The sequence below is a fragment of the Leopardus geoffroyi genome, assembly GCF_018350155.1.
Source record: "Leopardus geoffroyi isolate Oge1 chromosome D3 unlocalized genomic scaffold, O.geoffroyi_Oge1_pat1.0 chrD3_random_Un_scaffold_47, whole genome shotgun sequence".
NCBI classification, from domain to species: Eukaryota; Metazoa; Chordata; class Mammalia; order Carnivora; family Felidae; genus Leopardus; species Leopardus geoffroyi.
In genome coordinates this window covers 143,630-171,234 of record NW_025543559.1, presented here as the reverse complement: position 1 = coordinate 171,234, position 27,605 = coordinate 143,630, and the positions used below count along the sequence as shown (strand labels likewise).

At 50.6% G+C, this 27,605-nt stretch overlaps 1 protein-coding gene and 1 pseudogene across 1 annotated transcript; one reads left to right on the top strand and one right to left on the bottom strand.

Moving 5' to 3' along the window:
* Positions 1 to 2,504: 2,504 nt before the first annotated feature.
* Positions 2,505 to 2,623, bottom strand: LOC123595685 (annotated as a pseudogene).
* Positions 2,624 to 6,289: 3,666 nt separating this feature from the next.
* Positions 6,290 to 25,747, top strand: LOC123595684 (liprin-alpha-3-like). The gene is made up of 9 exons (XM_045473357.1): positions 6,290 to 6,401; positions 6,752 to 6,780; positions 6,953 to 7,021; positions 22,289 to 22,390; positions 22,662 to 22,772; positions 23,417 to 23,554; positions 25,075 to 25,221; positions 25,452 to 25,508; positions 25,618 to 25,747. The coding sequence occupies exons 1-9, from the start codon at positions 6,290 to 6,292 to the stop codon at positions 25,630 to 25,632; spliced, it is 780 nt and encodes a 259-aa protein (XP_045329313.1). The 3' UTR covers positions 25,633 to 25,747.
* Positions 25,748 to 27,605: the final 1,858 nt, after the last annotated feature.

Genomic DNA, 27,605 nt, shown 5'->3' with positions numbered 1-27,605 from the left:
TCAGCTTTATTTGTGCTGAATTTATAGTGACCGAGTATTCAGGTGCAGGTACATAGCAGGCAGCGGAAATTAGATTGCAGCTGCAGAGAGGGAGTCAGGCTTCAAGTATGTTCGTCTGTGTGTGTGTACATACAAGTGAAAATGTAGTTAAAAATCATTCTTACTTGGTTGTGGAGCTGTGGCCGTGATATCACCAGATAGAATAACTACTATAAAATGGGAACACAATTTGTTTTTCTCTTTGATACTCAGAAGGAACACGAATGTGTTGGTCAGGATTATGCTGTCATATCAGATGCGTGTGTGTGTGTGTGTGTGTGTGTACGTACAGGATACCCCAATTCTTGTTTAATGTTTTGGTTCAGCTTTAGTTAACTGTAAGACAATATGATACTACAAAGCTTTCATATTTATAAAATAGGAGATTCTCTCTGAGTTTTTAAATCACTAAATAAGATAAGGACCATCATAAGGTTTATTTGAAGTATATAATATTCCCTTTAAGGATGGGTAGTGATAAAATCCTAATGAGTTGTCACTGTTTTAAGATCTGTGAAGTTGCCTAATTGGTATTCATACAGGTATTTTTTAATGGCAAAAACCTGTAGCAATGTAAAATGTGAAAGAAATTTTACTATACTACTTCTGCCTTTACCTGGGACGTTTTGTTTATTTAGATATTTATATATTGTGTGTTATTGTGTGTTTATTGCCTCTAAAAGAATAGGTATATTATGATTTATTACTTGATTCCTGCTTATGACAAATATGTTTTTTCATATTTTAACATTTTGAAATTGCAATGTGTTTATAGAGTTCATTGGAGCATTAATTTGATGTTTTTTCACCTTTGGAAAAGGTGTTAGTAAATCAATTGTGTATCTCAAAATCAATACCCACAATCAGAATCAAGTAAATACACTAAATTATTATAATGCACTGTAGCCGGCATTTACTGTCGTCAGGGGCACTTGGATGAGCTGATTCCACTTCTGGCTCTTCAGTTATTTTATAGTACTGAGTTTAGTGTTTAACCTCTGGCTGGAAACGCAGTACATGAACACTGAGAATGTCTTAATGAACTCAGTATTCCTCTAACAATCTTCCCTCGGTCTGTCACCTACTTAGGGGAGTGATCCCCCCAGTTGTTATGTGCTGACTCCCCTCATGAAGCTGTAAGCCTTCCCAGTGTTTTGGTTATTTTCATTCATCTTTGTATTTCCAAGGCTAGGGTCTTGACTTAGCACATGCTAAGTGTGAACCTGAAAGTGGCTCACGACCTTTGACCCGACCGACCCATGGCCCAGTACCAGCTTTGCTTTGTGGTGGTCCAAGATTTCTGTGGACTTGCTAGGTCTCCACCTCCATAGTCGGTGGGATGAATTTTGTCACTCAGAATGCACTCGTGTGGATGATCTTCTGTTTAAATAGCATGAGAATGTTTGAGGAGATACCAAGAAAAATGTACTTACCTGTATTTATTAATATAATCTTAGATTTCAGATTATTGCATTGAGGACATCAATTAGAGACTATTTGGAAATTAAAGAAAATCTTCAGCAAAAGTTCTGTCGTAGTCTTACTGCACAGCAATAATCAGGGTGAATTTTTTTTAAGTATCTATTTAAAAAAAAATTTTTTTTTGAATGTTTATTTTTGACGGAGAGAGAGAGACAGAGCATGAGCATGGGAGGGGCAGAGAGAGGGAGACACAGAATCTGAAACAGTCTCCAGGCTCTGAGCTGTCAGCACAGAGCCCAGTGCGGGGCTCGAACTCACGGACCGCGAGATCATGACCTGAGCCGAAGTCGGATGCTCAACCGACTGAGCCACCCAGGCGCCCCTTTTAAGTATCTATTTTTGAGAGAGAGAGAGAGACACGGGCAGAGAGAGGAGAGAAGGAATCCCAAGCAGGCTCCACACTGTCCATGCACAGCCTGATTTAGGGCTCAGATTCAGGAACCATGAGATCATGACCTGAGCTGAAGTTGGGTGCTTAACTGACTGAGCCACCCAGGTACCCCAAGGGTGAATTTTTTCATATATATATTTATATTTATTAAATTTATATATTTATTAAATTATTTTGTCTACATTTATAAGTGACATGCAATTAAAGACAGTCAGACCCCTCCGTGCGGGTGGGGTGCCGGTGTGGGTGGTGTGTCAGGAAAGGTGCACAGCTGGGGCGTGGCTTCCAGATGGTGCAGTGGGATTTGGCCTGGTGCGGGGAGCTGGGAGCATGCTCCTTGTCAAGTGCCCTGGGGTTGAGGGCTGGGGGGGCGGGGCGGGGCCAGGCGGGGCCAGGCCAGGCCAGGCCAGGCCAGGCCGCTTTGAGGATCCCTGAGGGGCTGAGGGAGCAGTGGCTGGGGTGTGTTTGGCCCCAGGAGCCGCGCTCCCCGGGGAGAGAGGGACACACGGAGGGAGGGGGGAGGGGCGGCGGGCGCCTAAGAGAGGTCAAGGAGGTCAGAGGCAAAAGAAAAAGGCACAGGGCAAGAGGCAAAAGCCTACAGCACCCGGTATTCCCAGGCGGTCTCCCATCCAAGTACTAACCAGGCCCGACCCTGCTTAGCTTCCTAGATCAGAAGAGATCTGGCGCGTTCAGGGTGGTATGGCCTTAGACTCCAGCGGCTGCCGCTGGGCGCCTCAAGAGCCTGCTCCACGCGTCCCAAGCCCAGCGGCTGCCGCGCTTCACCCATGCACGCGCCTTCCTGCCTGCCTGCCTGCTTGCCTGGCTGCCGCCGCCCTCCGCCGCGCGCGCGGGCGGGTGGCGGAGGCGGCGCCAGAGGACCCTGGCAACGCGCTGTGGCCCAAGCCCCGGCCTTCACCGATCCCGGGATTCTTGAAGGCTGCTCCCGGCTTGGCCCCACGCCCGCCTCCGCTTCCAACCGGCACCGCACCGCACCGCACCGCACCGCACGGCACGGCACCACGTCGGGCCGCTCACTGGGAAGAGGGTGGAAGCCAGCGTGGGGCACCTGGCGGGCCGTGCCTTCCGGGCCCCCACCACTGGGTTCTCAGCGCCTCCTCCCCAGCCCCAGGGCAAGCGCAACCAGCACCCCACGCTCCCCCCGCCCCCGGCCTTTCCCTACCGCCCGCCCCACCTGGTGCAAACCCACCCCGGAGCCCCCAGCGCCCCCAGACAACACCACCAGCCCCGAGTCCGCTGCCCTAGCTGGGCCTCCTGAAATGCCAGGGGACCTGGGGATGAGGGCTCGAGGGAGGGAAGAGGTCCAGGACCCAGGGAGCCCAGGCCTGTGGCGGATGCGGAGTCTGGGCTCGCGCTGCCCCTCCAGCCCGCTCCTAGGGTCTTGTATCCACCCACCCAGCCCCCACCCTCCAGCCCCCAGGGGCCAGCCTCCGGTTCCGCCCACACCGCACCACCACCCCCCCCTCCCCCGGAGCGGGTGCTGGTTTGGGTGGTGTGTCAGGAAAGGTGCAAAGCTGGGCTGTGGCTTCCAGTGGCTGCAGTGGGATTTGGCCGGGTACCCGGAGTTGGGTGCGCGCCCCTTTCAAGTGCCATGGGGTGTGCGGGCTTGGGGGTGGGGGGGGGCGGCGAGGCGGGGCGGGGCCAACCAGGCACAGCAGCCTTGCTGGCCCGGGAGGCTCTGAGGGAGCAGTGGCTGGGGTGTGTTTGGCCCCAGCAGCGGCCCTCCCTGGGGAGACAGGGACACAGGCAGGGAGGGGGGAGGGGCCGCGGGCGCCAAAGGAGAGGGGAAGGAGGCCAAAGGCTTAAAAGGCAAAAGCCTACAGCACCCGGTATTCCCAGGCCGTCTCCCATCCAAGTGCTAACCAGGCCCGACCCTGCTTAGCTTCCCAGAGAAGACAGGGTCGGGCGCGTTCAGGCCACTAAGGCCTAAGAGGCCAGTGGCTGCCGCTGGGCGCTTCAAGAGCTTGCTCCACGCGTCCCAAGCCAAGCGGGTGCCACGTTTCACCCATGCACGCGCCTGCCTGCCTGCCTGCCTGCCTGCCAGCCTGCCTGCCACCCTGCTGCCGCCCTCCGAGCGGGCCCCGGGCCCGGGCGGATGGCAGAGGCCGCACAAGAGGACCCTGGCAACGCGCTGTGGCGCAAGCCCGGGCGTTCTCCAAACCCGGGACTCTTGCAGGCTGCTCCCGGCTTGGCCCCACGCCCGCCTCCGCTTCCATCCTGAACCGCACCGCAAGGCACCTCGCAGCCCCGCACCACACCACGCTGGGCCGCTCACTGGGAAGTCGGTGGAGCCAGCTTGGGGCATCAGGCCGCTCCTGCCTTCCGGGCCCGCCCCACCAGGTTCTCAGGGCCTCCTCCCCAGCCCTAGGGCCAGCGCAGCCAGCCACCAGGCCCTTCCCTCCGGTCTGCCTCACCTGGTGCAAACCCACCCCGGAGCCCCCAGGCCAGGAGTGCATGAAATATACGCAGATAGTAGGCTATTAGAGCATTTCCTATCCGGAAAACCTACTCTAACAAGATAAAACGTATCATTTTGCACACAGAAACTGACCGTAGTAGGTACATGGTGCCATTTGCAGTCAAGAGAAAGGCAAACACCTTCAATGCAATCCCCATCATAATTGTGCCACCATTCTTTTCAAAGCTAGAACAAATAATGTTAACATGTGTATGGAAGCACAAAAGACCCCGAATATACAAAGTAATATTCAACAAGAAAACCAAAGCAGGAGGCATCACAGTCCCAGAATGTAGCCTCTGCTACAAACCTGTTATCATCAAGACAGTGTGTATGGGCACACAAACAGACACATAGGATAATGGAACAGAACAGAGAACCCAGATTCAGACCCACAAATGTATGGCCCGGCCCACTAATCTTCCACAAAGCACGAAAGAGTATCCAATGGAGAAAAACCAGACTCTTTAACCACTGGTGCTGGGAGAACTGGACAGCAACATGCAGAAGAATGAAACTAGATCACTTTCTTACAGCATACACAAAAATGGACTCAAAGTGGAGAAAGGACCTGAATGTGAGACACGAAACCTTTAAAACCCGAGAGGAGAAAGCAGGACGGAACCTCTCCGACCTCAGCTGTGGCAATTTCTTACGTGACACGTCTCCAGAGGCGAGGGAATTAAAAGCGAAAATGAACTATTGGGACCCTATCAAGATAAACACCCTCTGCACTGCAAAGGAAACAAGCAACAAAACAAAAAGACAACAGATGAAATGGGAAAAGGTATTTGCAATTGACGTATCAGACACAGGGCTAGTATCCAAACACCTATAAAGAACTCACCAAACGCCACACCTGAAAACAAATAATCGGGTGATGAAATGGGCACAAGACACGAATAGGTACTTTTCGAAAGAAGACATCCAGATGACCAAGAGACATATGACAAGATACTCAGCGTCACTCCTCATCAGAGAAATACAAACCTAAACCACACTGAGATTCCACTTCACATCGGTCAGAGTGGCAGAAATGAACAAATCAGGACAAAACAGATGCTGAAGAGGATAGGAGAAACAGGAAGCCTCTTGCATTGTTGGTGGGAAGAAAAACTGGTGCAGCCGCTCTGGAAACAGTGTGGAGGTTCCTCACTACGTTAAAAATAGATCTACCCTATGACGCAGCAATAGCACTGCTAGAATTCAGGGGATTCAGGAGTGCTGATGCACAGGGGACTCGTACCCCAATGTTTATAGCAGCGTTTTCAACAATAGCCACATGCTGGAAAGAGCCTAAATGCCCGTCGATGGACAAATGGATACGGAAGATGAGGTTTCTATATACAATGGAATACTACTTGGCAATGAGAAAAGATGAGATCTGGCCATTTGTAGCAACGTGGAAGGAAGTGCAGGGTGTTCTGCCAAGTGAAATGAGTCAGGCAGAGAAAGACAGATACCATATGTTTTCATGCATACGTGGATCCTGAGAAACTTCACAGGAGACCAGAGGGGAGGGGAAAGGGGGAAACGAGTTGCGGAGAGGGAAGGAGGCATACCATAAGGGACTCTTAAATACTGAGAACGAACTGAGGGTTGATGGGGGGTGGGGGAGAGGGGAAAGTGGGTGATGGCCATTGAGGAGGGCACCTGTGGGGATGAGCACTGGGTGTTGAATGGAAACCAATTTGATGATAAATTATATGGAATACAAGAAAAAAGAAAAGATGCTCAAAGTCACTCCTCATCAGGGGACTACGAATCAAAACCACACTGAGATGCCACCTCACACGGATCAGAGTGTGCCTGTGGGCGGGCAGTCAGCACTGCTGCTTTGCTGGGACACAGTGTGTCCTCCAAAAGCGACAAGGGGTGGGGGGGTTTGCGCTTTGGGAAACATGGACAATCAGGAGCAGCGAGGCTGCAACGTAGCCCAGGGTGTCCCGAAGCTGGCCCAAACGTGGCCCATCAACGGCATCGGGGCTCTTACAGGCTCCCGAGCCCCCGTCGGTGGCCGAGGAGGGGGGTGGGGGAGGGGCTTGGCAAGAGCACAGACTTGGGTTATGATTGCACGGAGGCCCGCCCATGCATATTTTTGGGGGTGGTTTTGGCTTCTTGGCTACTTTTCTAGAGCAGTTTCAGCAAATGTGACAGGAAGCTCCAGAGATTTCACACACATACCTGCCCTTACTGAGGCCCAGCCTCTCCCCTGAGCAGGTATCCGAAACCCCCACCAGGGCGAGGCCTTTGTCACAGCCCCAAACCTGTGCTGATGTGTGTCCATCGCCCAAGGTCCGCAGCTGAGATCGGGTTCGCCTCTGACGTTGTAACCCAGTGCGTCTGGGCGGGTGCGTGTTGAGGATTCTCTGCCGGTGCAGCGTCCCACCCGGTAGTCTTTCCTCCCTGACGCAGTGGGTTCCGTTGGTGCTGGCGCCACAGAGCATTTGCCAGGCGGAGAGGTGGGCGGGAGGCCGGCAGGTTCTTGAAGGCGGCGGGAGCCCGCATGCGCTGTGGAGGGCGAGGGCGGTGCTCTTCTGAGCCTCCGGCTTCTCCCTTGCTAGAAGTCTTCCACCTACGAGGATGTCGCCCTGGGGCCCCTGTTTCTCCCAAGACCGTCCCGTTCGAGGCAGGTGAGTTCTGGTGGACCCGGCGCCGCTCGGACTCCCGCAGAGGCCGCAGTGCCAGCCGTGAGAGGCCGGGTGGTTCGGGGCGCCCTGGTTCTGCTCACTTGGGGGACAGCGTTTGGCCCCCCTCGGGAGGAAGGCCGGCCTGTCCGTGTGGACGCCCGCAGGCTCCCGGGAGTCGTGGTGGCCGCTCTGTGGCGGTGGGGTGTGTGGGGGGGGCGCCTCCCGTGGCAGTGCTGGCTTAACCGCTCGGCAGGCGGTAAGGGCCCTTCTCCCTGCCGGTAGTGGCTTCTGGGAGGTTCTCCGGGTGCCCGCCTCAGCCGCGGCTGTCGTGTAAGGAGGAGTGTGCCGCCCGCCCTCGCAGAGGCTGTCGGAGACCTTCCCGCCTTGTCCGTCCCCTGACCCCGCACAGGCTGCACACGTTCTGTCCCCCGAGGCGGCTGCCACGAACAAAGGCCGCCTTAGGCCCTTGCGTCCTGTGGGCCAGGCCCTAGAGAGTTTGGTGAGCTGGGGAAACCCTATAGAAATTGGGAAGTTGATGAGAAGAAGGGGAGAGTGTCCTTTGTTCCCTGGGTCAGTGTTTCTCAGACTCGGTGGTGTCGGGACACTTGGACATCAGGGGATTATTGAGGGCCCCAGAGAGCCTTCGAGTGTGGGGGTTGTGTCTCTTGATCTCTACTGTGGTGAGGTTGAACCGAGAATTGAAGCGGGCGCCTGGGTGGCTCTCTGTGTTAAGGGTCCGACTCTGGCTCAGGTGGCGATCTCACAGTTGATGGTTTAGAGCCCCATGTGGGGCTCTGTGCTGCCAGCTGCCAGCCTGGACTTGTGTCAGATTCTCTGTGTCCATCTCCCTCTTCCCCTCCCCTCACGTGCCCTGTGTCTCTCTCTCAAAAACAAACATTAAGGAAACCAAGCCAAATCCGAGCATCTCAGATGTGATGCATCCACTTAAAGACAATAAATTAGTACAGATTAACGTACTCATACCTTTCATGCAAAAAATACGTACATTTTCAGAACAACACCGTGTAGAAGCGTGGCATTGGCGTTGGCATTGGCATTGGCTTAGGGCAAGATCTTTATTCTTCTTTGTCCCAGCTGTTCTGTGTTCTTTTGGTCTCTAGCCTTCCTTTAGAAGTAGGAGGGAGTTTTTAATTGTACACTGATCTGTTAGGTAGTTGGAATATATCTATTTCTAGAGGCAGGTGCATTTTAAACTGACCCCTGCCTGATTCAGGACTTGTACTGCTTCCCAGACACTGCTCTCTCCTTTTGTCTTTTCTTTGCTTTAAGATTTATTTGTATTTTGAGAGAGACATAATACAATCGGGTGAGGGGCAGAGCAGAAAGGGAGACACAGAAGCTGAAGCAGGCTCCAGGCTCTGAGTCATCAGCACAGAGTCTGACGCGGGTCTCCAACTCACAAACCGTGAGATCGCGACCTGAGCCAAAGTCGGACACTCAACTGACTGAGCTACCCAGGCGCCCCTGCTCTTTTCTTTGACACTTGAACCACACTGAACTCCTCTTCACCTTTTGTTGGCTCATATTTTTAAGTCTTAGATGGATTTTGGCGTTGTTGTCATTGTTTCGTGCACTTAATGCTTGTGAAGGTTTGTTCTCATAGTTACCCTTTCTGTTGTGACGTTGTTCTGCAAGCCTTGTTTTTTCATATTTCTTTCAGAGACTACATTTCTTTTCTGCAACAAGCTGCTTTAATATTGATTTTAGTTTGTGTCTGTAGTTGATGTGTCGTCATGGTTTGTGTGTGTGTGTGTGTGTGTGTGTTTTTGTTTGTTGTTTCTGTTTTTATTTTTGTTTTTGCTTCTGTTTTGCCTGAAAAACATCTTTACTTTGCCTTCACTGTGAAGAATGTTTCTGTTAGGTAAAGACTTCCAGGTTGGTGGCTATTTTAGTTCACCTTTCATACATGCCAATCCATCATCTGGCTTCATTTGCTTTTCTTGAAGAGTCAGCTGGTAGTGTTGTTGTTGTTGTCCCATGGAAGGCGGTATCTTTGTCCTCTCGTGACTGTTAACATCTTTTTGCCTCGGGTGTTCTTTGTGGAGTCACTCTCATGGTTCTTTTATCAGTTTTGATTCTTATCTTTGTAGCGAAGTGGTACTACCCATTCTGTGTTTCCTCTACTTTGTGGGTTCCTATTGGACCTTTGTACCATATCTTCTGTGTCTTTTGGGCTTCTGTATTTTCTGGACGTTTTCTCTGTGTATGGTCTAGATATATTTTTACCTACCTATCTTTCAGTTCACTGAGTCTATTCACCTGTGTCTAGTCTGATGTGAAACCCACAGACTGAGTTCTTAATGCCATTGACAAGATTTTTTAGTCTTTTAATTATGTTAGAGAGCTAGACAGACTGGGAGCAAGGGAAGAACAGAGAGAGAGGGAGACACAGATGCCGAAGCAGGCTCTAGGCTCTGCACTGTCAGCACAGAGCCCAACGCGGGGCTCAAACTCCCGAATCACGAGATCATGACCTGAGCTGAAGTCAGATGCTTAACCAACTGAGCCACCCAGGCACCTGGAGATCTTAAGTTTAGCTCTGATAATTTGCAGTTTGAGAATCTGTTTTGAGTCTCTGAAAATTTCCCATTTGTCAAGAATGGTTTTTGGACAGTTGACTTTTGCATCCAATAACTCCAGTCTATGTGTCTCCTCTTGGTCTGTTTCTCTTCTTTCTTCTTTGGGTCGTTATGATGTAAAACCTGTTGTTTTTTTTATGTTTATCTATTTATTTTGAGGGAGAAAGAAAGTGAGAGCAGGGGTGGGGGTAGAGGACGGGGGAGAGAGAGACACTGTTGAGGAGAGGCTCTTTTCTGTCAGTAGAGAGCCCAACACAGGGCTCAAACTCACAATCGTGAGCCGAAACCAAGTGTTGGTCACTTAAACGAGTAGACTGAGCTATCCAGGTGCCTCTCTTTTTTTGTTTGCTTGTTTGTTTCTTTCCTTTTCTTATTAAAAGAATTTTTTTGTTAATATTATTTACTTTTGAGAGAGAGAGAGAGAGAGAGAGAGAGACAAAACTTGAGCAGGGGAGGGGGAGACAAAGTGGGAGACACAGAATCCAAAGCAGGCTCCAGGCTCTTCACTGTCACCACAGAGCCCGATGCGGGACTCAAACTATAAAGCGTCAGATCATGACATGAACCAAAGTGGGATGCTTCCCCGACTGAGCCACCCAGGCATTCCTTTCATTTCCTGGCCTTGCCTTGCCTTGCCTTGCCTTGCCTTGCCTTGCCTTTCCCTTCCTTTCCTTTCCTTTCGTTTCCTTTCATTTCCTTGCCTTTCCTTTCCCTTCATTTCGTTTCCTTTTCATTTTTTTCTTTTCTTTTCTTTTCTTTCTTTTTTCTTCTTTTTTCTTTTCTTTTCTGTCTTTTTTTTGTCTTGTCTTATCTTGTCTTTTCATTTCTTCTTTGTTTTTATTTTTCTGCTGGACTGTATGGAGAAGCATAGAGGCTCTTCGTGTGGTTGTATTCCTTCAGCATTTCATCCCACACACCCCGAGTGCGGCGGTTATTGGGCCCACTCAGGCGTGAGTGAGTTGAGACTGGGGCTCAGTCTTTGTAAGGTGCAGTGTGAGCTGGGCTCACGCTGTCCCCCACTCCCGTGTAGACCTCCAGGCTCTCCATTTGGAGGCCTGGAGTGTTTCCGAGGACCCGTTCTTGATGGTAGGTCCCAAAGCCCAGTTATTTTGTCCACAGCACAATGACATGATGGAAGGGTCAGCTTCTCAGGCAGTGCTTGCCGAGTGCCGGGCTCATTTTCTGTGCCTCCCTGTGCTGTCCAGAGCTCGGTTAGCTGCGACTTTCTGCTGGCCTTTCTGTTAGGTTTCCTTTGCAGCTCGTTGGTATATTGCCTCCAATCCCTGAGGAAATTCAGAATCCTCACATGTCTTGAGGGAGAGAGAGGACTCTGAACATTAGAGTTGGCTCAGCGGGCTTCCCTTTTGTTGGGGTCTCAGTCCTTCCAGTGGTGACTGCCTCGGGGTCTCCTTGATGCCTTCAAACATGCTTCAAATTGAACTCATCTTTCCTAGTTCATGATGTGTTGATTAACAGGCTACTCACATGTATAAGAGCAAGCCAGGGAAGACTGAGAAGTCGTAGTAAACATTTTGGTCATCAGCATTTGTTACAGGAGAAAACGAAACCCAGTAGTCCTTGCCTAGTACCCGTCGTTCTTCTAAAATGACCATCCAGTTTGCCCACGCTCAGCCAGCGTCCATGGGGTGGTGATGGTGTCAGCCTCCCAGCTCCCTATCCCCCACTGCCATGGCCGCCCTCCTCCCCTGTCAGGTGCCTGCCCAGGGCAGGCTTTGTGATGACGGGCTGGCTATGGCAGGGCAACGAGATGAAGTGGATCGCTTAAGTGACAGTTATTCTGGGAGTGTTTGATCGGTGTGGTTTGTTTTCTAATTTTCGTAATGTTTATTTACTATTTAGAGAGACAGAGAGTGTGGCCAGGGGAGGGGCAGACAGAGGGAGAGCCAGAATCTGAAGCAGGCTGGGGGCGGGATGCCCCTCAAGCGTACAGGGTAGCCCCCCCAAAAAGGGCTTCTGTGTTGGTGCACCCGAATCATCTGCAGAGACACAACCACCCACCCTTGTTGAGCCCTTTTGTGACTCTGCCCCATTGTGGTCGCCAGGCTCTGGCTGCTGTGCTCCTCGGAGACGGTGGTGGAGGCACATCTGAGAAGAGTGTATCTGGACGAGCGAAGGGGTTAGGAGGAAATGTCGCTTACTTGTGCACTGTGCTTCCGGAAGGGCCTTTTCCGGAGAGGTCGCTGGGGAGCTGAGGCTGACCGAGCACTCTCCCAGCAGTCTGACTCCGAGGCCAAAGGCTGGGGTCAAGGAGGAGCTTGGCTTTGTTGTGAGCGATGGAAGCGGAAGCGGAGCCAGGTGAGGCACCGGGCAGCTGGTGTTGGGACAGAACCTACCCCGTAAGGAGTTGGGTTTTCAGATAAGGGCCTGGGGTCGTTGTGTCCTCAGGGGGAAGGACCGGCATGATGTTGTGGAATTTTTTATGTTTATTTATTTTTTTCAACATATGAAATTTATTGTCAAATTGCTTTCCATACAACACCCAGTGCTCATCCCAAAAGGTGCCCTCCTCATTACCCATCACCCACCCTCCCCTCCCTCCCACCCCCCATCAACCCCGTTTGTTCTCAGTTTTTAAGAGGCTCTTATGCTTTGGCTCTCTCCCACTCTAACCTCCTTTTTTTTTTTTTTTTTTTTTTCTTCCTGTCCCCCATGGGTTTCTCTTAAGTTTCTCAGGATCCACCTAAGAGTGAAACCATATGGTATCTGTCTTTCTCTGTATGGCTTATTTCACTTAGCATCACACTCTCCAGTTCCATCCATGTTGCTACAAAGGGCCATATTTCATTCTTTCTCATTGCCAGGTAGTACTCCATTGTGTATATAAACCACAATTTCTTTATCCATTCATCAGTTGATGGACATTTAGGCTCTTTCCATCATTTGGCTATTGTTGAGAGTGCTGCTATAAACATTGGGGTACAAGTGCCCCTATGCATCAGTACTCCTGTATCCCTTGGGTAAATTCCTAGCAGTGCTATTGCTGGGTCCTAGGGTAGGTGTATTTTTAATTTTTTGAGGAACCTCCACACTGTTTTCCAGAGTGGCTGCACCAATTTGCATTCCCACCAACAGTGCAAGAGAGTTCCCGTTTCTCCACATCCTCTCCAGCATCTATAGTCTCTTGATTTGTTCATTTTGGCCACTCTGACTGGCGTGAGGTGATATCTGAGTGTGGTTTTGATTTGTATTTCCCTGATGAGGAGCGACGTTGAGCATCTTTACATGTGCCTGTTGGCCATCCGGATGTCTTCTTTAGAGAAGTGTCTGTTCATGTTTTCTGCCCATTTGTTCACTGGGTTATTTGTTTTTTGGGTGTGGAGTTTGGTGAGCGCTTTATAGATTTTGGATACTAGCCCTTTGTCCGATATGTCATTTGCAAATATCTTTTCCCATTCCGTTGTTTGCCTTTTAGTTTTGTTGGTTGTTTCCTTTGCTGTGCAGAAGCTTTTTATCTTCATAAGGCCCCAGTAATTCATTTTTGCTTTTCATTCCCTCACCTTTGGGGATGTGTCGAGTAAGAGATAGCTACGGCTGAGGTCAGAGAGGTCTTTTCCTGCTTTCTCCTCTAGGGTTTTGATGGTTTCCTGTCTCACATTCAGGTCCTTTATCCATTTTGAGTTTATTTTTGTGAATGGTGTGAGAAAGTGGTCTAGTTTCAACCTTCTGCATGTTGCTGTCCAGTTCTCCCAGCACCATTTGTTAAAGAGACTGTCTTTTTTCCATTGGATGTTCTTCCCTGCTTTGTCAAAGATGAGTTGGCCATACATCTGTGGGTCTAGTTCTGGGGTTTCTTTTCTATCCCATTGGTCTATGTGTCTGTTTTTGTGCCAGTACCATGCTGTCTTCATGATGACAGCTTTGTAGTTGAGGCTAAAGTCTGGGATTGTGATGCCTCCTGCTCTGGTCTTCTTCTTCAAAATTACTTTGGCCATTCGGGGCCTTTTGTGGTTCCATATGAATTTTAGGATTGCTTGTTCTAGTTTCGAGAAGAATGCTGCTGCAATTTTCATTGGGATTGCATTGAATGTGTAGATAGCTTTGGGTAGTATTGACACTTTGACAATATTTATTCTTCCAATCCATGAGCACGGAATGTCTTTCCATTTCTTCATATCTTCTTCAATTACCTTCATAAGCTTTCTATAGTTTTCAGCATACAGATCTTTTACATCTTTGGTTAGAGTTATTCCTAGGTATTTTATGCTTCTTGGTGCAATTGTGAATGGGATCAGCTTCTTTATTTGTCTTTCCGTTGCTTCATTGTTAGTGTATAAGAATGCAACTGATTTCTGTACATTGATTTTGCATCCTGCAACTTTGCCGAATTCAGGTATCAGTCCTAGCAGACTTTTGGGGGAGTCTATCAGATTTTCCATGTATAGTATCATGTCATCTGCACAAAGGGAAAGCTTGACTTCATCTTTGCCAATTTGGATGCCTTTGATTTCCTTTTGTTGTCTGATTGCTGATGCTAGAACTTCCAACACTATGTTAAACAACAGCGTTGAGAGTGGGCATCCCCGTCGCGTTCCCGATCTCAGGGAAAAAGCTCTCAGTTTTTCCCCATTGAGGATGATGTTAGCTGTGGGCTTTTCATAAATGGCTTTTATGATCTTTAAGTATGTTCCTTCTATCCCGACTTTCTCCAGGGTTTTTATTAGGAAAGGGTGCTGAATTTTGTCAAAGGCCTTTTCTGCATCGATTGACAGGCTCATATGGTTCTTATCTTTTCTTTCCTTACTGTGATGTATCACGTTGATTGATTTGCGAATGTTGAACCAGCCCTGCATCCCAGGAATGAATCCCACTTAATCATGGTGGGTAATTCTTTTTATATGCTGTTGAATTCGATTTGCTAGTATCTTATTGAGAATTCTTGCATCCATCTTCATCAGGGATATTGGCCTGTAGCTCTCTTTTTTTACTGGGTCTCTGTCTGGTTTAGGAATCAAAGTAATACTGGCTTCATAGAATGAGTCTGGAAGTTTTCCTTCCCTTTCTATTTCTTGGCATAGCTTGAGAAGGATAGGTATTATCTCTGCTTTAAACGTCTGGTAGAACTCCCCTGGGAAGCCATCTGGTCCTGGACTCTTATTTGTTGGGAGATTTTTGATAACCGATTCAATTTCTTCGCTGGTGATGGGTCTGCTCAAGCTTTCTCTTTCCTCCTGATTGAGTTTTGGAAGAGTGTGCGTGTTTAGGAATTTGTCCATTTGTTCTAGGTTGTCCAATGTGTTGGCATATAAGTTTTCATAGTATTCCCTGAGAATTGTTTGTATCTCTGAGGGATTGGTTGTAATAATTCCATTTTCATTCATGATTTTATCTATTTGGGTCATCTCCCTTTTCTTTGTGAGAAGCCTGGCTAGAGGTTTGTCAATTTTGTTTATCTTTTCAAAAAACCAACTCTTGGTTTCGTTGATCTGCTCTACAGTTTTTTTTAGATTCTGTATTGTTTATTTCTGCTCTGATCTTTCTTATTTCTCCTCTTCTGCTGGGTTTAGGCTGCCTTTGCTGTTCTGCTTCTATTTCCTTTAGGTGTGCTGTTAGATTTTGTATTTGGGATTTCTCTTGTTTCTGGAGATAGGCCTGGATCGCAACGTATTTTCCTCTCAGGACTGCCTTCGCTGCATCCCAAAGCGTTTGGATTGTTGTATTTTCTTTTTCGTTTGTTTCCGTATATTTGTCAATTTCTTCTCCAATTGCCTGGTCGACCCACTCATTCTTTAGTAGGGTGTTCTTTAACCTCCATGCTTTGGGAGGTTTTCCAGACTTTTTCCTGTGGTTCATTTCAAGCTTCATAGCCTTGTGGTCTGACAGCATGCATGGTACAATTTCAATTCTTGTATACTTATGAAGGGCTGTTTTGTGACCCAGTATATGACGTATCTTGGAGAAAGTTCCATGTGCACTCGAGAAGAAAGTATATTCTGTTGCTTTGGGATGCAGAGTTCTAAATAGATGTGTCAAGTCCATCTGATCCAATGTATCGTTCAGGGCCCTTGTTTCTTTATTGACCGTGTGTCTAGATGATCTATCCATTTCTGTAAGTGGAGTGTTAAAGTCCCCTGCAATGACCACATTCTTATCAATAAGGTTGCTCATGTTTATGAGGAATTGTTTTCTATATTTGGGGGCTCCTGTATTCGGCGCATAGACATTTATAATTGTTAGCTCTTCCTGATGGATAGGCCCTGTAATTATTATAAAATGCCCTTCTTCATCTCTTGTTACAGCCTTTGATTGAAAGTCTAGTTTGTCTGATATAAGTATGGATACTCCAGCTTTCTTTTGGCTTCCAGTAGCATGATAAATAGTTCTCCATCCCCTCACTCTCAATCTAAAGGTGTCCTCAGGGCTAAAATGAGTCTCTTGTAGACAGCACATAGATGGGTCTTGGTTTTTTATCCATTCTGATACCCTGTGTCTTTTGGTTGGTGCATTTGGTCCATTTACATTCAGTGTTATTATAGAAAGATACGGGTTTAGAGTCCTTATGATGTCTGTATGTGTACAGTGTAGCCCCCCCAAAAAGGGCTTCTGTGTTGGTGCACCCGAATCATCTGCAGAGACACAACCACCCACCCTTGTTGAGCCCTTTTGTGACTCTGCACCATTGTGGTCGCCAGGCTCTGGCTGCTGTGCTCCTCGGAGACGGTGGTGGAGGCACATCTGAGAAGAGTGTATCTGGACGAGTGAAGGGGTTGGGAGGAAATGTCGCTTACTTGCGCACTGTGCTTCCGGAAAGGCCTTTTCCGGAGAGGTCGCTCGGGAGCTGAGGCTGACCGAGCACTCTCCCAGCAGTCTGACTCCGAGGCCAAAGGCCGGGGTCAAGGAGGAGCTTGGCTTTGTTGTGAGCGATGGAAGCGGAAGCGGAGCCAGGTGAGGCACTGGCAGCTGGTGTTGGGACAGAACCTACCCCGTAAGGAGTTGGGTTTTCAGATAAGGGCCTGGGGTCGTTGTGTCCTCAGGGGGAAGGACCAGCATGATGTTGTTGAATTTTTTGAAAGCTGGTGCTGGTTCTGTGTGGATAGTGGGTTGGGGGAGGAGACAAGAATGGATGCTGTGTGGACGTCATTGGGTAGAGTGGCTCCTTCTAACGTGTGGGTTGAGCTCTAAGATTCGTGCTTTAGGCAACAGGTACAAGCCCCTCACATCACCCATCACATAAAGCACAGGACAGTGTGCGTCTTTATACCCTTTACAGAACTACGTAATGTGTAAAAGCAGCGTGTGTAATATTTACGTGTGTGGGTACAAGGCGTACACTAAAGCATTCACCTGTTCTGGAGAGCGTGGCAGGCACTGTACTAGGTGCTGAACGCTATGTGCTGCAGTTACCTCGCCCAGAGACGTATGTGGTTTTACGGAGAGCAATAGAAGGGCATGGGAGTGTGTGGTTCGGTGGAATAGGAGGAACGTGTGCACAGTGCGGCCGCAGGATGGCCGTTTTGTCCCATGGGTCGGCGTGGGTCAGACTCGGGGAGGCGGTTTTCCTTGGGAGGTTCGGCTGCCCTGTGTTCATGCACCCCACTCTGTCTCCCGGACGCCTCTCCAAGCACCTCGTAGTGAAGCTCCATCTGGGCGGACTGTGGGCTCTTGAGCTCCACACGGGCCACCACCCTCCTCCCCACACCTGTGCCTCCTCCTGGGAACAGAGCAGCTTGCTCCCTGGTCCGGTGGTCAGAAGCCAGGGAGATGGCTTTGCCTCTTTCCTGCTCTTCCCTCTCCCTGCTGGTCCGTGGGTCCTGTGGCGTGGAGCTTGCCTGTCTCAGAAGCCATCTGTGAGGTCTCTGGAGATCTGTACCCTGTCATCACTTGGGTGGACTCGGGGAGGGCCCGAGTCCTGCGGTCTTCCCTGCGCCGGCCCCACTCACCTCGCAGCAGCTTGGCTGTGGGGCGGGGGGCGCTTCCTGCTGTGCAGAGATGCTGGCGTCCTGCCCCATCCGTGTACAATACGCCTCGCTCTCTGAGAAGACGGCCTTTCTTTCTGAATCTGTGTCCTGCCTGCTGGCCCTTAGTGCCGGGTGTTGCCGAGCAACTTGGTCACTGACTCCTTTGGGGAAACACGTATGCCTTGTGTACGAGGACCGTCTAAACTTCTCCTTTTCTGCTCCTAGGTTGCTCAGTCAGTTAAGCGGCTGACTTTGGCCCCGTCATGAACTTTTTCTTGGCGAGGTAACCCCCGAGACGGGCTCTGAGCTGACAGCCCAGAGCCTGGAGTCTGCTTTCAATTCCTTGTCTCCCTCTCACTCTGCCCGTCCCCTGCTGCTCTCCGTCTCTAAGAAATAAAGAATGACATTAAAAAATTAAAACAGAAAATCTATTTCTAGTTTACTCTTTTCTGTTGTTCACAAAGGTCGTGCTTGCTTCGTTCTTCCCCAAGGATGAGTAGAGCTGACCGTGGAACAACTTGGTGTTCGGGGTTCCACCCTGCCCACGATTGAAAATCCGTGTATAACGTTTGGTCCCCAGAACACTTAACTGTTCAAACTCTCCTGTTGTCCAGTAACCTGAGTAGAAACAAAAACAGTGCATTAGCACCTGTGTCTTGTATGTGTTATATACTCTATTCTTCGAGTCAAGTAATCGAGAGAAACAGTTTTACGTCACAGGGAAATAGGTGCACAGCTCTGCGCTGTATTGATCCCTAAGTGTATTCTCCGTTTGTTTCTAGAATGAATTGTCTATCAGAACCCACATCAGTGCTGGCTCAGGTGACACACTACGCTGTTGTTACGTGTATCATTAGCACTATGCGTCCGGAATGGGAGGAATTGGAAAGATTCCTGTGTATTCACGGATGTCACAATTCATGCGTTACCAGTGAAGGGTGAATGCTTCATGATGGCCTGGTGTAATCAGTACGATTGCTTCGTCATGGCCTAGGAGATACACGGGGGAATGAATGGTTACAAAGCTTTGCTAGCCTGCAGTTTTACAGCCCTATTCCTAATACAGCCTGGACACATTGTTACATTACAAAGACAGCCTGTGATAGTAGGCTGAGAGGCATCTTCTCTGGGCGGGGACAGAGAGAGGCCTGCCAGAAGGAAATGTCATGTTTGGAAAGCCAGGTTATGGAACAACACGTTATTCGTTTTCTGTCAGATCTTACTGCCCTTATGCCCGTGTGAGGATAGGCTGTCCGAGTGCACACAGTTCTCGCACACGATGTTCCTCCTGATGAACGCTTAGGTGGTGGTGACACACATGCGCCCCGGGCGGCCTGGCTGCATGCTCCCTCGATTTTCACGCACAGACGTGTGCATGGCAGGCGAAGTGGTTCACTGAGCACCTTGGTGAGGATTTGCTGTCTGGAAAGTGGGGGTGGGTCCTCACAAATGTGCTGATATGCAGACCTGCATGGGGTGGGGGGGACCCGCTAGCTGGGGCAGGCTTGGGCCTTGGGGCCCGGCGGTATGGGGGTGGAGGCGGGCACTGTCTGTGCAGCTTTCCAGAAGGGCCTTTCTGTTCCTGGCCAATGTTTCCGTAGACGGCTGGCTGGCTTTAGTCCCAGCGCCCTTGTCGTGGAAGGGTCCATGTGGGAAAGGAGCCGAGACTCTGCCGGATCACTCCTGGTGGCAGCGTGCTTTCCAGCGATGACACTTCCATGCCGCCTTCCTCGCCCTCCGTCTGCTTCGCCAGATCTCCTCTCTGTGCTGTCTTCTTCTGTGACCTCCTCTGGGCTTTTCTCTGTGCGCGTGACCTTCTGTAGGATACGCCTTTTGAATCCCTGCATCCCCCAACTCTTTTTCTTTTTCTTTTTGCCATATGCACAGTCTCATTCATGAGTTTCCTGATTGGCTGTGTCATAGGTCCTGGAAATCACGCACGTCGTATGGACAGTCATCTCTAGCAGGGATTTCTTGATTGTGTTGGGCTTGATGGTTTTCCCAGAGTGTTTTGTAACGTCCCTTGGCATCTTCCTGACTTTCATAATGTTCCCTCTGTGGCGGTTCTCTTTGGTAGCATTGACTGTCCTTCTTGTAAAGTGCCTGTGTCATGAGCCTCACAGATCCTCGTGGCCCCTGGTCCGCAGGCTGACTGAGACCCGCTGCGCTCCGGAGCGAGTGAGCCGCCAAGACACGATTGGTGGTGACCCGTGGGGTTCTGGGTGGCCAGGACTTTGTCCGATGTCAGAAGAACTTTGGAGGACAGTCCCTTGCTTTCAGCGTGCTTCCTGAGTTGAGGGACAGAGCCGGGATGGAACTGGTCCGGGGCAAGGGCTCTGGCTGTGCAGCCAGACCACTGGCCACTGGGACTTGTTGCCTTCAGGACCCTGGGGTGAGCTTCCTGCACAGGGCCAGCCGCCCTGATCACACCCCCGCCTGTATCCGCTCAGTCGGTAGCTGCTTCACCCCTTCCCACCCAACATCTTGGTGCTCACTTGTCTTTCTCGTGAATAAATGTCGTTTGTGGCATTTTCCCCCCGACGGGGCACCTCCTTCTGCACGAAAAACCTGTGCAGGCAGCCATGGTCTCCTCAACTGATTTTCTTGGGCTTTCACTTTTTGTGTTGGAGAGGTCGACATGCGGTGGATGGTAGTTCCTTCTTCTCTGCAATCTTCTCTGGGGCGTCTGGGAAACCGTGTGCTTCCTCTTCGTGGTAGAAGCTGCTTCTCCTATCGTCTGGACCATTTTAAAAGCCAAACCCCTTTCTAAAAGCACCAAGCTATCCTGTGCCTGCAGTGAAATGTGCCAGTTTTCGATCCTTCCCTTCCTTCTGCCTTACGTCGTGATGTCAGGTCTTCACTTGTCTTGCAGTTTGAGTTGAGTCTGCAGGTGTGCCCGTCTCACAGCAGTCCTACATCCACAGAGATGCCACATCTTCCACGCGAGACACAAAGATGTCTCACAAATAGCACCAGGTTTTTGCATGGGCTGGGGTAGCTGCAACGAGAGCTTCGAGAATTTCCCTTTCTTTGTGCCTCCGTGGTCCTCACGCTGGCCGGCTGGCAGCTGCAGCTGTGGACCTCGGTACATGTCAGGCCATTCAGCCTTTTCTTGTCATACCACGAGTCTTCTCTGCATCGCGGGAGCACGTCCAGCATCCCTGGGGACACTTCAAACGGGTCCCAGGCTGTAATTCAGGTTCATGGTATTGCCCTTAACACGGCGAAAATGACGCAGGAACCCTGAGAAATCACTTTTCCTGTGGTGCTTGATTTACTGGAGAAAGGAAGTGCTTACCAAGAGCCGAGTAGCAGATTTGTGGATTCGTGCAACACTTGAGGGGACCTCAATAGCAACAGGAGGTGGTGCACACTTCCCCCAGAGGACAGGGTCTGCTACAGCTCGTGTGATGCGGTTAGGACTTAATCCTGCGTCTCCACGTTTGTTTGCCTTTCTCTTGACTGCAAATGGCACCATGTAGGTACGGTCAGTTTCTGTGTGCAAGATGATACGTTTTGTCTTGTGAGAGTAGGTTTGTGTATGTTTTCCCGATAGGAAATGCTCTCATAGCCTACTATCTGCGTATATTTCATGCACTCCTGGCCTCCCTTTCACTTACTAGTTTTGCATATATTTCATGCACTCCTGGCCTCCCTTTTACTTACTAGTTTTGATACTTCGTAGCTGCTCAGCTCATCTGCCAGTCTTGCCAAACGTCACACATCTCCAGAAAAGTTTCCAATGTATTTATTGGAACAAAAATCCCCACATAGAAATGGGCCTGCACAGTCCTACATCAAGGATCAGATAGGCTTCTGTGGGTTCACCTTGTCAAGTCAGATTGCCCGGAACGTGGTCAGTTCTGTGGTAACATTCCCGTTGATTTGGAAAGGGCTGATTTATGAAGGAACTTGAAGTATGTCACCAGTTTGTACTTGGATTTTCTAGAATTGCTGAAATCAACCACTCTCTCTTTGGAATGTCAGTTGATAAGTAAACCTTATCCCCTCATTTGTCCTACAGAGACAAAAGCTCTGGGGCGCCTGGGTGTCTCAGGGCGTTAAGCGTCTGACTCTTGGTTTCAGCTCAGGTCATGATGTCATGGTTCACGGATTGAGCCCTGTACCGGGCTCTGCGCTCGACTGACTGCAGAGTGTGCGTCCACCTCCTTGGAGCCCACCTGTACGCCATGTCCTGGTCGGGCGCCCAGTATTGGCGAGAGAGAAGCCCCACGCGGGGTGGTGGGCCCTGGCATCACTCTCCTCAGAAACCCTCCCTCCCTAAGATTTCCTGCTTGACTAAGGAAAGAAGTCGTAAACTCGCCCTTTCGCCAAGAGTCCTACCATCCTTTGTGAAAAGTCCATTGGGTATGGTTGAGTCTGATTGAGCCAGGTGTTCAGGCTAAGACAGCAGCTTTTGAGTACCGTCAGCCTTTCCCCACTGCCGCTCCACAAGCCTGCTTGCCAGACGAGGCCAGAGGCCGGGGACGGGCAGGAGGCTTCTCGGCCTGTTGCTCCCGAGTCAGCCGAGTTCCTGAGTCCTAGACCTGCCAGGCACCTGAAAATGTCTGTCCCCTTGAGTGTCGGTCCCTCCGAAAATCCCCGGGACTCCTGTGGGTGGTGAGGAGGGGACTGGTGTGTGTGATGCTACTTGAGGGTGGTGGGTGCTGGGACTCTGGAGGGCCACGGAGGCCTGGTGTGCTCTGGTAAAGACCCCCTGTGTCTCTCCACTTTTGTCCCCTCGCCGACCCCAGGAGTGTGCAGCTCTCGCTGCAGAGCTCCACACCTGCAGGGAGCAGCTCGTGCAGAGAGAGGAGGAGATCGCCAACCTGAAGGCGGAGAGAAACAACACCAGGGTCAGTAGGCGCACTGCCAGTGTCTTTAAACACAGGACACCATTCGCTCCCCTTGTCCACGTGTCCCCGTGGAGTTGGCCGGGACCTATTGTTCTCAAACCTTGTTTGATCCGTGAGGAGGAGTAAGGCTATTTTAACACATTCGAGGGGGTGGCTCCCTACCTGGGAACTGAATTGAAGGGATTCAGACTTGGTTTTGCATTTGGTGACCTTGAGGCCCGGAATTGAAGGTGTTCTTGAAACACGGTTTTCCTTTTGCCTCTCCCGCCAGCTGCTGCTGGAACATTTGGAGTTGCTCGTCTCCAGGCACGAGAGAGCTCTTCAAAAAACAGTCATACGGCGACAGGCGAAGCCTCCGGCCGGCGTGTCCAGTGAGGCGGAGGTGCTCAAGGTGCTCAACTCCATATTGGAGAAGGACAAGACCGAGGCTGAAACGGTGTGCCTAGCCACGGCGGTCCTCAATTTGTGCACATGCTGTGTGTTCTGGGCACACTTTGTGTGTTTGTGTGACTGGAGTTTCCTTTTCATCTTCTCGAATTCTTGTAAGAAGACAGGTCTGTATGGTCAAAAAGCAGTAGTTGGTGGCAATGTTGTGTGTATCGATTGGCTAGTACAAATTGCATAATGTAATTTCTTTCGGGGAAGATTTGTCTCCCATGTAAAATTGAAAGCGGTTAACAGGCAAGTTTGTGAACAGGAGCATCCGTGAAAACCCTTCCCAGCATTCTGTCATGTTATTTGAGGCGAAGGGGATCTTAGGGTAACTGTATAGTAAGGACTAACGAAACACCTCTGTGTACAAACTCAATCCCTTTGTTTTTCCAGGTAAGAGAGCAGTTACGTGTGGCACTGGAGGGGTGTAGTTTCGTAGAAGAAGAATTAGGGGCCACACGCAGAGTTCAGCTCCAGACCTCATCCCAGGATTTGGTTGGAGGGGGTTTCCTTTTTATCCATTGTTTTTAAAACAACATATGAAGACTAGCAGTGGGGGCCCTCACACGTTGCTTCCCTTTCTGAGTTTCAAAGGTGCAGAGCCAGATGAAAGAGCTCCTGGCTACCCTGTGCACTCTCGTGGCCAAGCTGGAAGAGGACCTAGACGTCTCCAGGAAAGACCTCATCCTTTCGGAAGCAATGAACACCATATTACAAAGAGATGTCCGTGAAGTGAGTGTCAGTTGAAGTGGCCACGCCGTCGTCGAGCCAAACGTGGGGTGTTTGGTTCGGCCTTGCCCAGCGTGTCCTTCGTCTCCCACGGGTTTTGAACGTTTGGAGTTTGGTAGAAGTAGCAGCAGAACGGGACGTGACTCCGGGGCCTGGGCGGGCTGCCTCCCCGTCTGCGTGGTGGCATCTGTCCTCCCTGGGCTCTCCCCTGCAGAGGCCTGCCAGGCAGGCGGCGGAGTGGCCTCGGGTGTGGAGTGTGGGCCACCTGAGCTCGGCCCATGCCGTGCTCTCGGTCCGTTTTGGGAACACACTCGGCACGTAGGAACCAGCGTGGTGCTGCCAGGTCGCTTCCGGGGGCACGACCGTGCGAGGGCGGCTCTGCCGAGGGGCCGTCACGGCCGCCTCTGCCGCCCTGCCCTCCTCCCGGGGGTTCCGTGCTCCTGGTCGTGGCGGTCAGAGTGAGCGAGGGGCAGCCCGCTGGTCCTGGTGTAAGGTCATGGAGGAGTGCGGCCGCTTCTGCACGTGTGGTCGTCGATGGGAATCTGATCATTGTCACAGAAACTAGTAAGGGTAGGATGGTTTCTCTGTGCCTCCTCCTGTCACTGCGAGCTGCCCTTTGCAGACAGTCCCCGCACACCCCACCCCCAGCCCGGCAGTGCCACCTCGGGAAGACCCTGTCAGACCCTCGAGGGTGTACGTGCACGAGCAGTGTGTTTAGTACCTTAGTGTGGGTGAGGTCGTGTCAGAATTTAAAACAAAAGTATTTGCAGAAATTATATAACCCGTTCAGTGAAGTTGTTGTTTGGCAAAGGTGGGGAGAGACCCCTCAGCAGAGTTCAATATGCAGAGAATTCAGAAAATCATTTCTTAGGACTCATCACTTTCACTCTTGAGCCTGCTGACATAAATTGCTTAGTAAACACGGAGGGCTGGAGGAGGAATCCTTCGGGTGGTGGACAAGAAACGCAGGGCAGGACGTCCTGGTTCCATTTGCAGTGTCAGATAGCATGGGATACAATGTTGTTACAGGGTTAAGCTATAGAAGATGACTTCCACTTATATGAAAGGTGGAGTTTGGCTTCCATTTGTTAACACTGCTGCCTCAACTTTGTGGTCATTGGATGAGATTTCATCCACCTTTTCCCCGGAAAAAGGATGGTTGTCTCATGGTGTGTGCCTCCAGAGGCAAGTCGCTGTTGTGTGCAAAGCTCAACGGTGTCCGGAGGCAACCGAGGTTGTGACTTCCGGGAGACTCTATTATCCGTTTGTCGTTGAACACATGGGAAAGAATAAGCCTGGGTAACTGGTCAGAATCCCGAGCAGCCTCCGCACTGTCGGCACAGAGCCTGACGCGGGGCGCCAACTCACAAAGCGACACCGGCTGAGCCACCCAGGTGCCCCGAGGATGCTACTTTTCTGTTTGTTTGGAAAATGAGGACTTCGCCCGGTTTTTGTGTCTGGAGTGTGTTAATGTGTCGTACGCTGATTCTTTCCCTGTTTTCCCTCTGAAATACCTGCTGTAGGCCACGGCCCAGAAGGAAGACATGCAAGAGAGGATCACTACCCTTGAGAAGCGCTGCCTCAGGGCACAGCAGGAAGCCACCTCTCTGCACGACCTCAAGGATAAACTTGAAAACGAGATCGCAAAGAAGGACTCTCTGCATCGACAGGTCGTTGGTTTTCGTTGAACTTCATTCCACTTTTATTAATTACAAGTCAAGTTAAGGACCAAGTGTCAATGTCAAGGTTTTAGGATCTTAGAATCTTGTGTTGACCAGCGGGGTTACCTCAACGTCCAGGGTTTAATTCTTTCGACTTTTATGGAAGCATGTGATGGGGCTATCCTCCTTGATTCCTTCTTTGTCTTGTCTTACATGCACGTTACTCTGTTGCCTGTTAGCACTGTTTCCAAAGGAGTAGGGAGTGGCCGGGAATGTGTAGGCAGCTGGCCATTTTGGTTAGTACCTGAGATCGGGGGGAATGGCAGGTGCAGAAGCACAGTCTGGCGTGAGGATGTGAGACCCTGTGTTTTGGGAAGCAGCACGTCTCTTCCTTGGTTGTCTCAGGTCATCCGGCATTGAACAGGAAAACCACATCCAGCTTCTTGGAAACAGACTGAGTTTGCCTGGTGTGTTTGTCAAATGTGTCAGTCGACCCAAAATGATGATCAAAGTGAAATACTAGGAGGCCATTAAAATGACACCTGGAATGCTGTTTGAGAGCACATAAGATGTTCCAAATCATGAGTGTAAAAGGCAGATCATGAGAGACTACGTGTACAGCACGTGGAGGACCTGGAGACCCCCTGGACTCCCTGGGGAGGGGGCTGGGGAGGACACGGATGAATGTTCTTCAAAGAGGAGTCAGGTAAGATGCACCGAGAAGGGACAGGGCACGGGGGCCAGCAAGCACCGAAGCTGGGCAGGATGGAGCCTCCCTGCTCCCGCTGAAATCTGCCCACGCACCGGGTGGTGTGGACACAGCGCTGGCCTCAAGTCAGGACTGGGAAAGGTGCCGCAGGAAGACAAGCAGGAGAATCAGCAGAATCCACGCCACTTCTTCCCACCGAGGACTCAAGCGACAGGGGGGGAAGAGAAAGCAGAACGTCAGAGATGTTGAGAAACACCATCAAGTGAAGCCACATCATCAGGAAGGAGGCAACAACCCCTCTTGGGCATGCGCCTGCTGCCCCTCTGCAGGGGCCATGGGGACAGACCCCTCCCGGTACCGCAGAGCACCCACCTGGGAGGTGGCAGGACTCGGCCAGCAAAAGGCGAGGAGGAAAGTGTGAAGTCACAATTACATTCAGAACACTCGACGTGACACACAAGAAAGGACCTTAAGGGCAGCAGTGAGGAGGGTAGAGTGGCCTCAAGGAGGAGCGTGTAGCGGTAGGAGAGTCAAGGGTATTCGGTGGGACCTGGCGGGTCTGTGGAAAGGCCTGCAAGCCCCGGAACATTCGGTATGGGGCGAGCACAGCCAAGGATGGCTAACGCGTGTTCTCAGAGAGGCCACACCCCTCGGACATCTGCTCGGTGCTTGGTCTGTTTCTCAATTGACATTTCTTTTTTAAGCATAATTGGATTCACCAAATCAAGTTTTAATAAACCGTGTGCAACCTAATGTACCTGTGGGGAATTGGTCTGTTTCCAGAAAGTCTCAGATGCCTAAGGCTTGCCCAGCGTTGGTGGGGAAAAAACAGAATGTTGGATGTAAAACGCAGGGAAGCACTTTGTTGTTCCAAACCTCACACTTAACACTGAGGACTAGGAAGTGCAGAAACTACAGATCAGCCAGCAAAGGTTCTGAACAGGAAGACACAGAATGACCTAACTATGCCCTGACAGAAAGGAGAAGGGAAGTCTTACTCCACAGAAAGAAACTATGTATCCTTCACAGTTAGTAAACATCGGCCCTGGCGGGAGAGACAGTACAGGAAGAGGAAATCCCAGCGATTGTCAGCTGTGCCCTCCACACAAGGCCCACGGGTCAGGGCGTCCATCCCTTGACCCAATGGCCGTAAGCTCTCTGTGGCGGGGAGGGAAGGAACCATCCCAGAGTTGCCTGAGCTATGAGGGATCTTGTGCCAGAGCCTCCTGAGGTGGCTTCGTGAGGGCTGCTTCGGAATCTGTGTCTTCTCCTGTCTCTGCCCCTCCCATGCTCATGCTCTGTCTCACTGTCTCTCAATAATAAATAAACATAAAAAACTTAAGGAAAATCTACAAATGGAGAATGAGGTCCACTCTTGAAACTTGTTCAAAAAACAAATGTAAAAAGTTGATTTCCATAAGAACGGTAAGCCCTTTATTAGTGTTGCACGACATTATTTCCAGGGTCTCGCGCCTTCCTCCTGGGTGCACACCCAGCACCCTGCCCCACGGTGGGAGCCCAGTGCTTCTTGATTGGTCTTCTGAGAGTTCGGGTGCCAGGGAGCTCAGGGTGGGCGTGGGGCAGGGATGGGGGGAGGACGTGCCCAGGTCCCCCCGCCCAGGCTTGCCGCGGCCCCAGCTCCCAGGTTCCTCGGGTCACTCCAGGCAAGCTGCCCAGGCCCCCA

Bases quoted from the DNA above. Each gene is read 5' to 3' on its own strand.
- LOC123595684 (XM_045473357.1), top strand. From the start codon at position 6,290: ATGGACAATCAGGAGCAGCGAGGCTGCAACGTAGCCCAGGGTGTCCCG. The intron at 6,402-6,751 runs GTGGCCGAGGAG...GTGCGTGTTGAG, and splicing joins AGGCTCCCGAGCCCCCGTCG to GATTCTCTGCCGGTGCAGCG. The intron at 6,781-6,952 runs GTAGTCTTTCCT...CTCCCTTGCTAG, and splicing joins CCGGTGCAGCGTCCCACCCG to AAGTCTTCCACCTACGAGGA.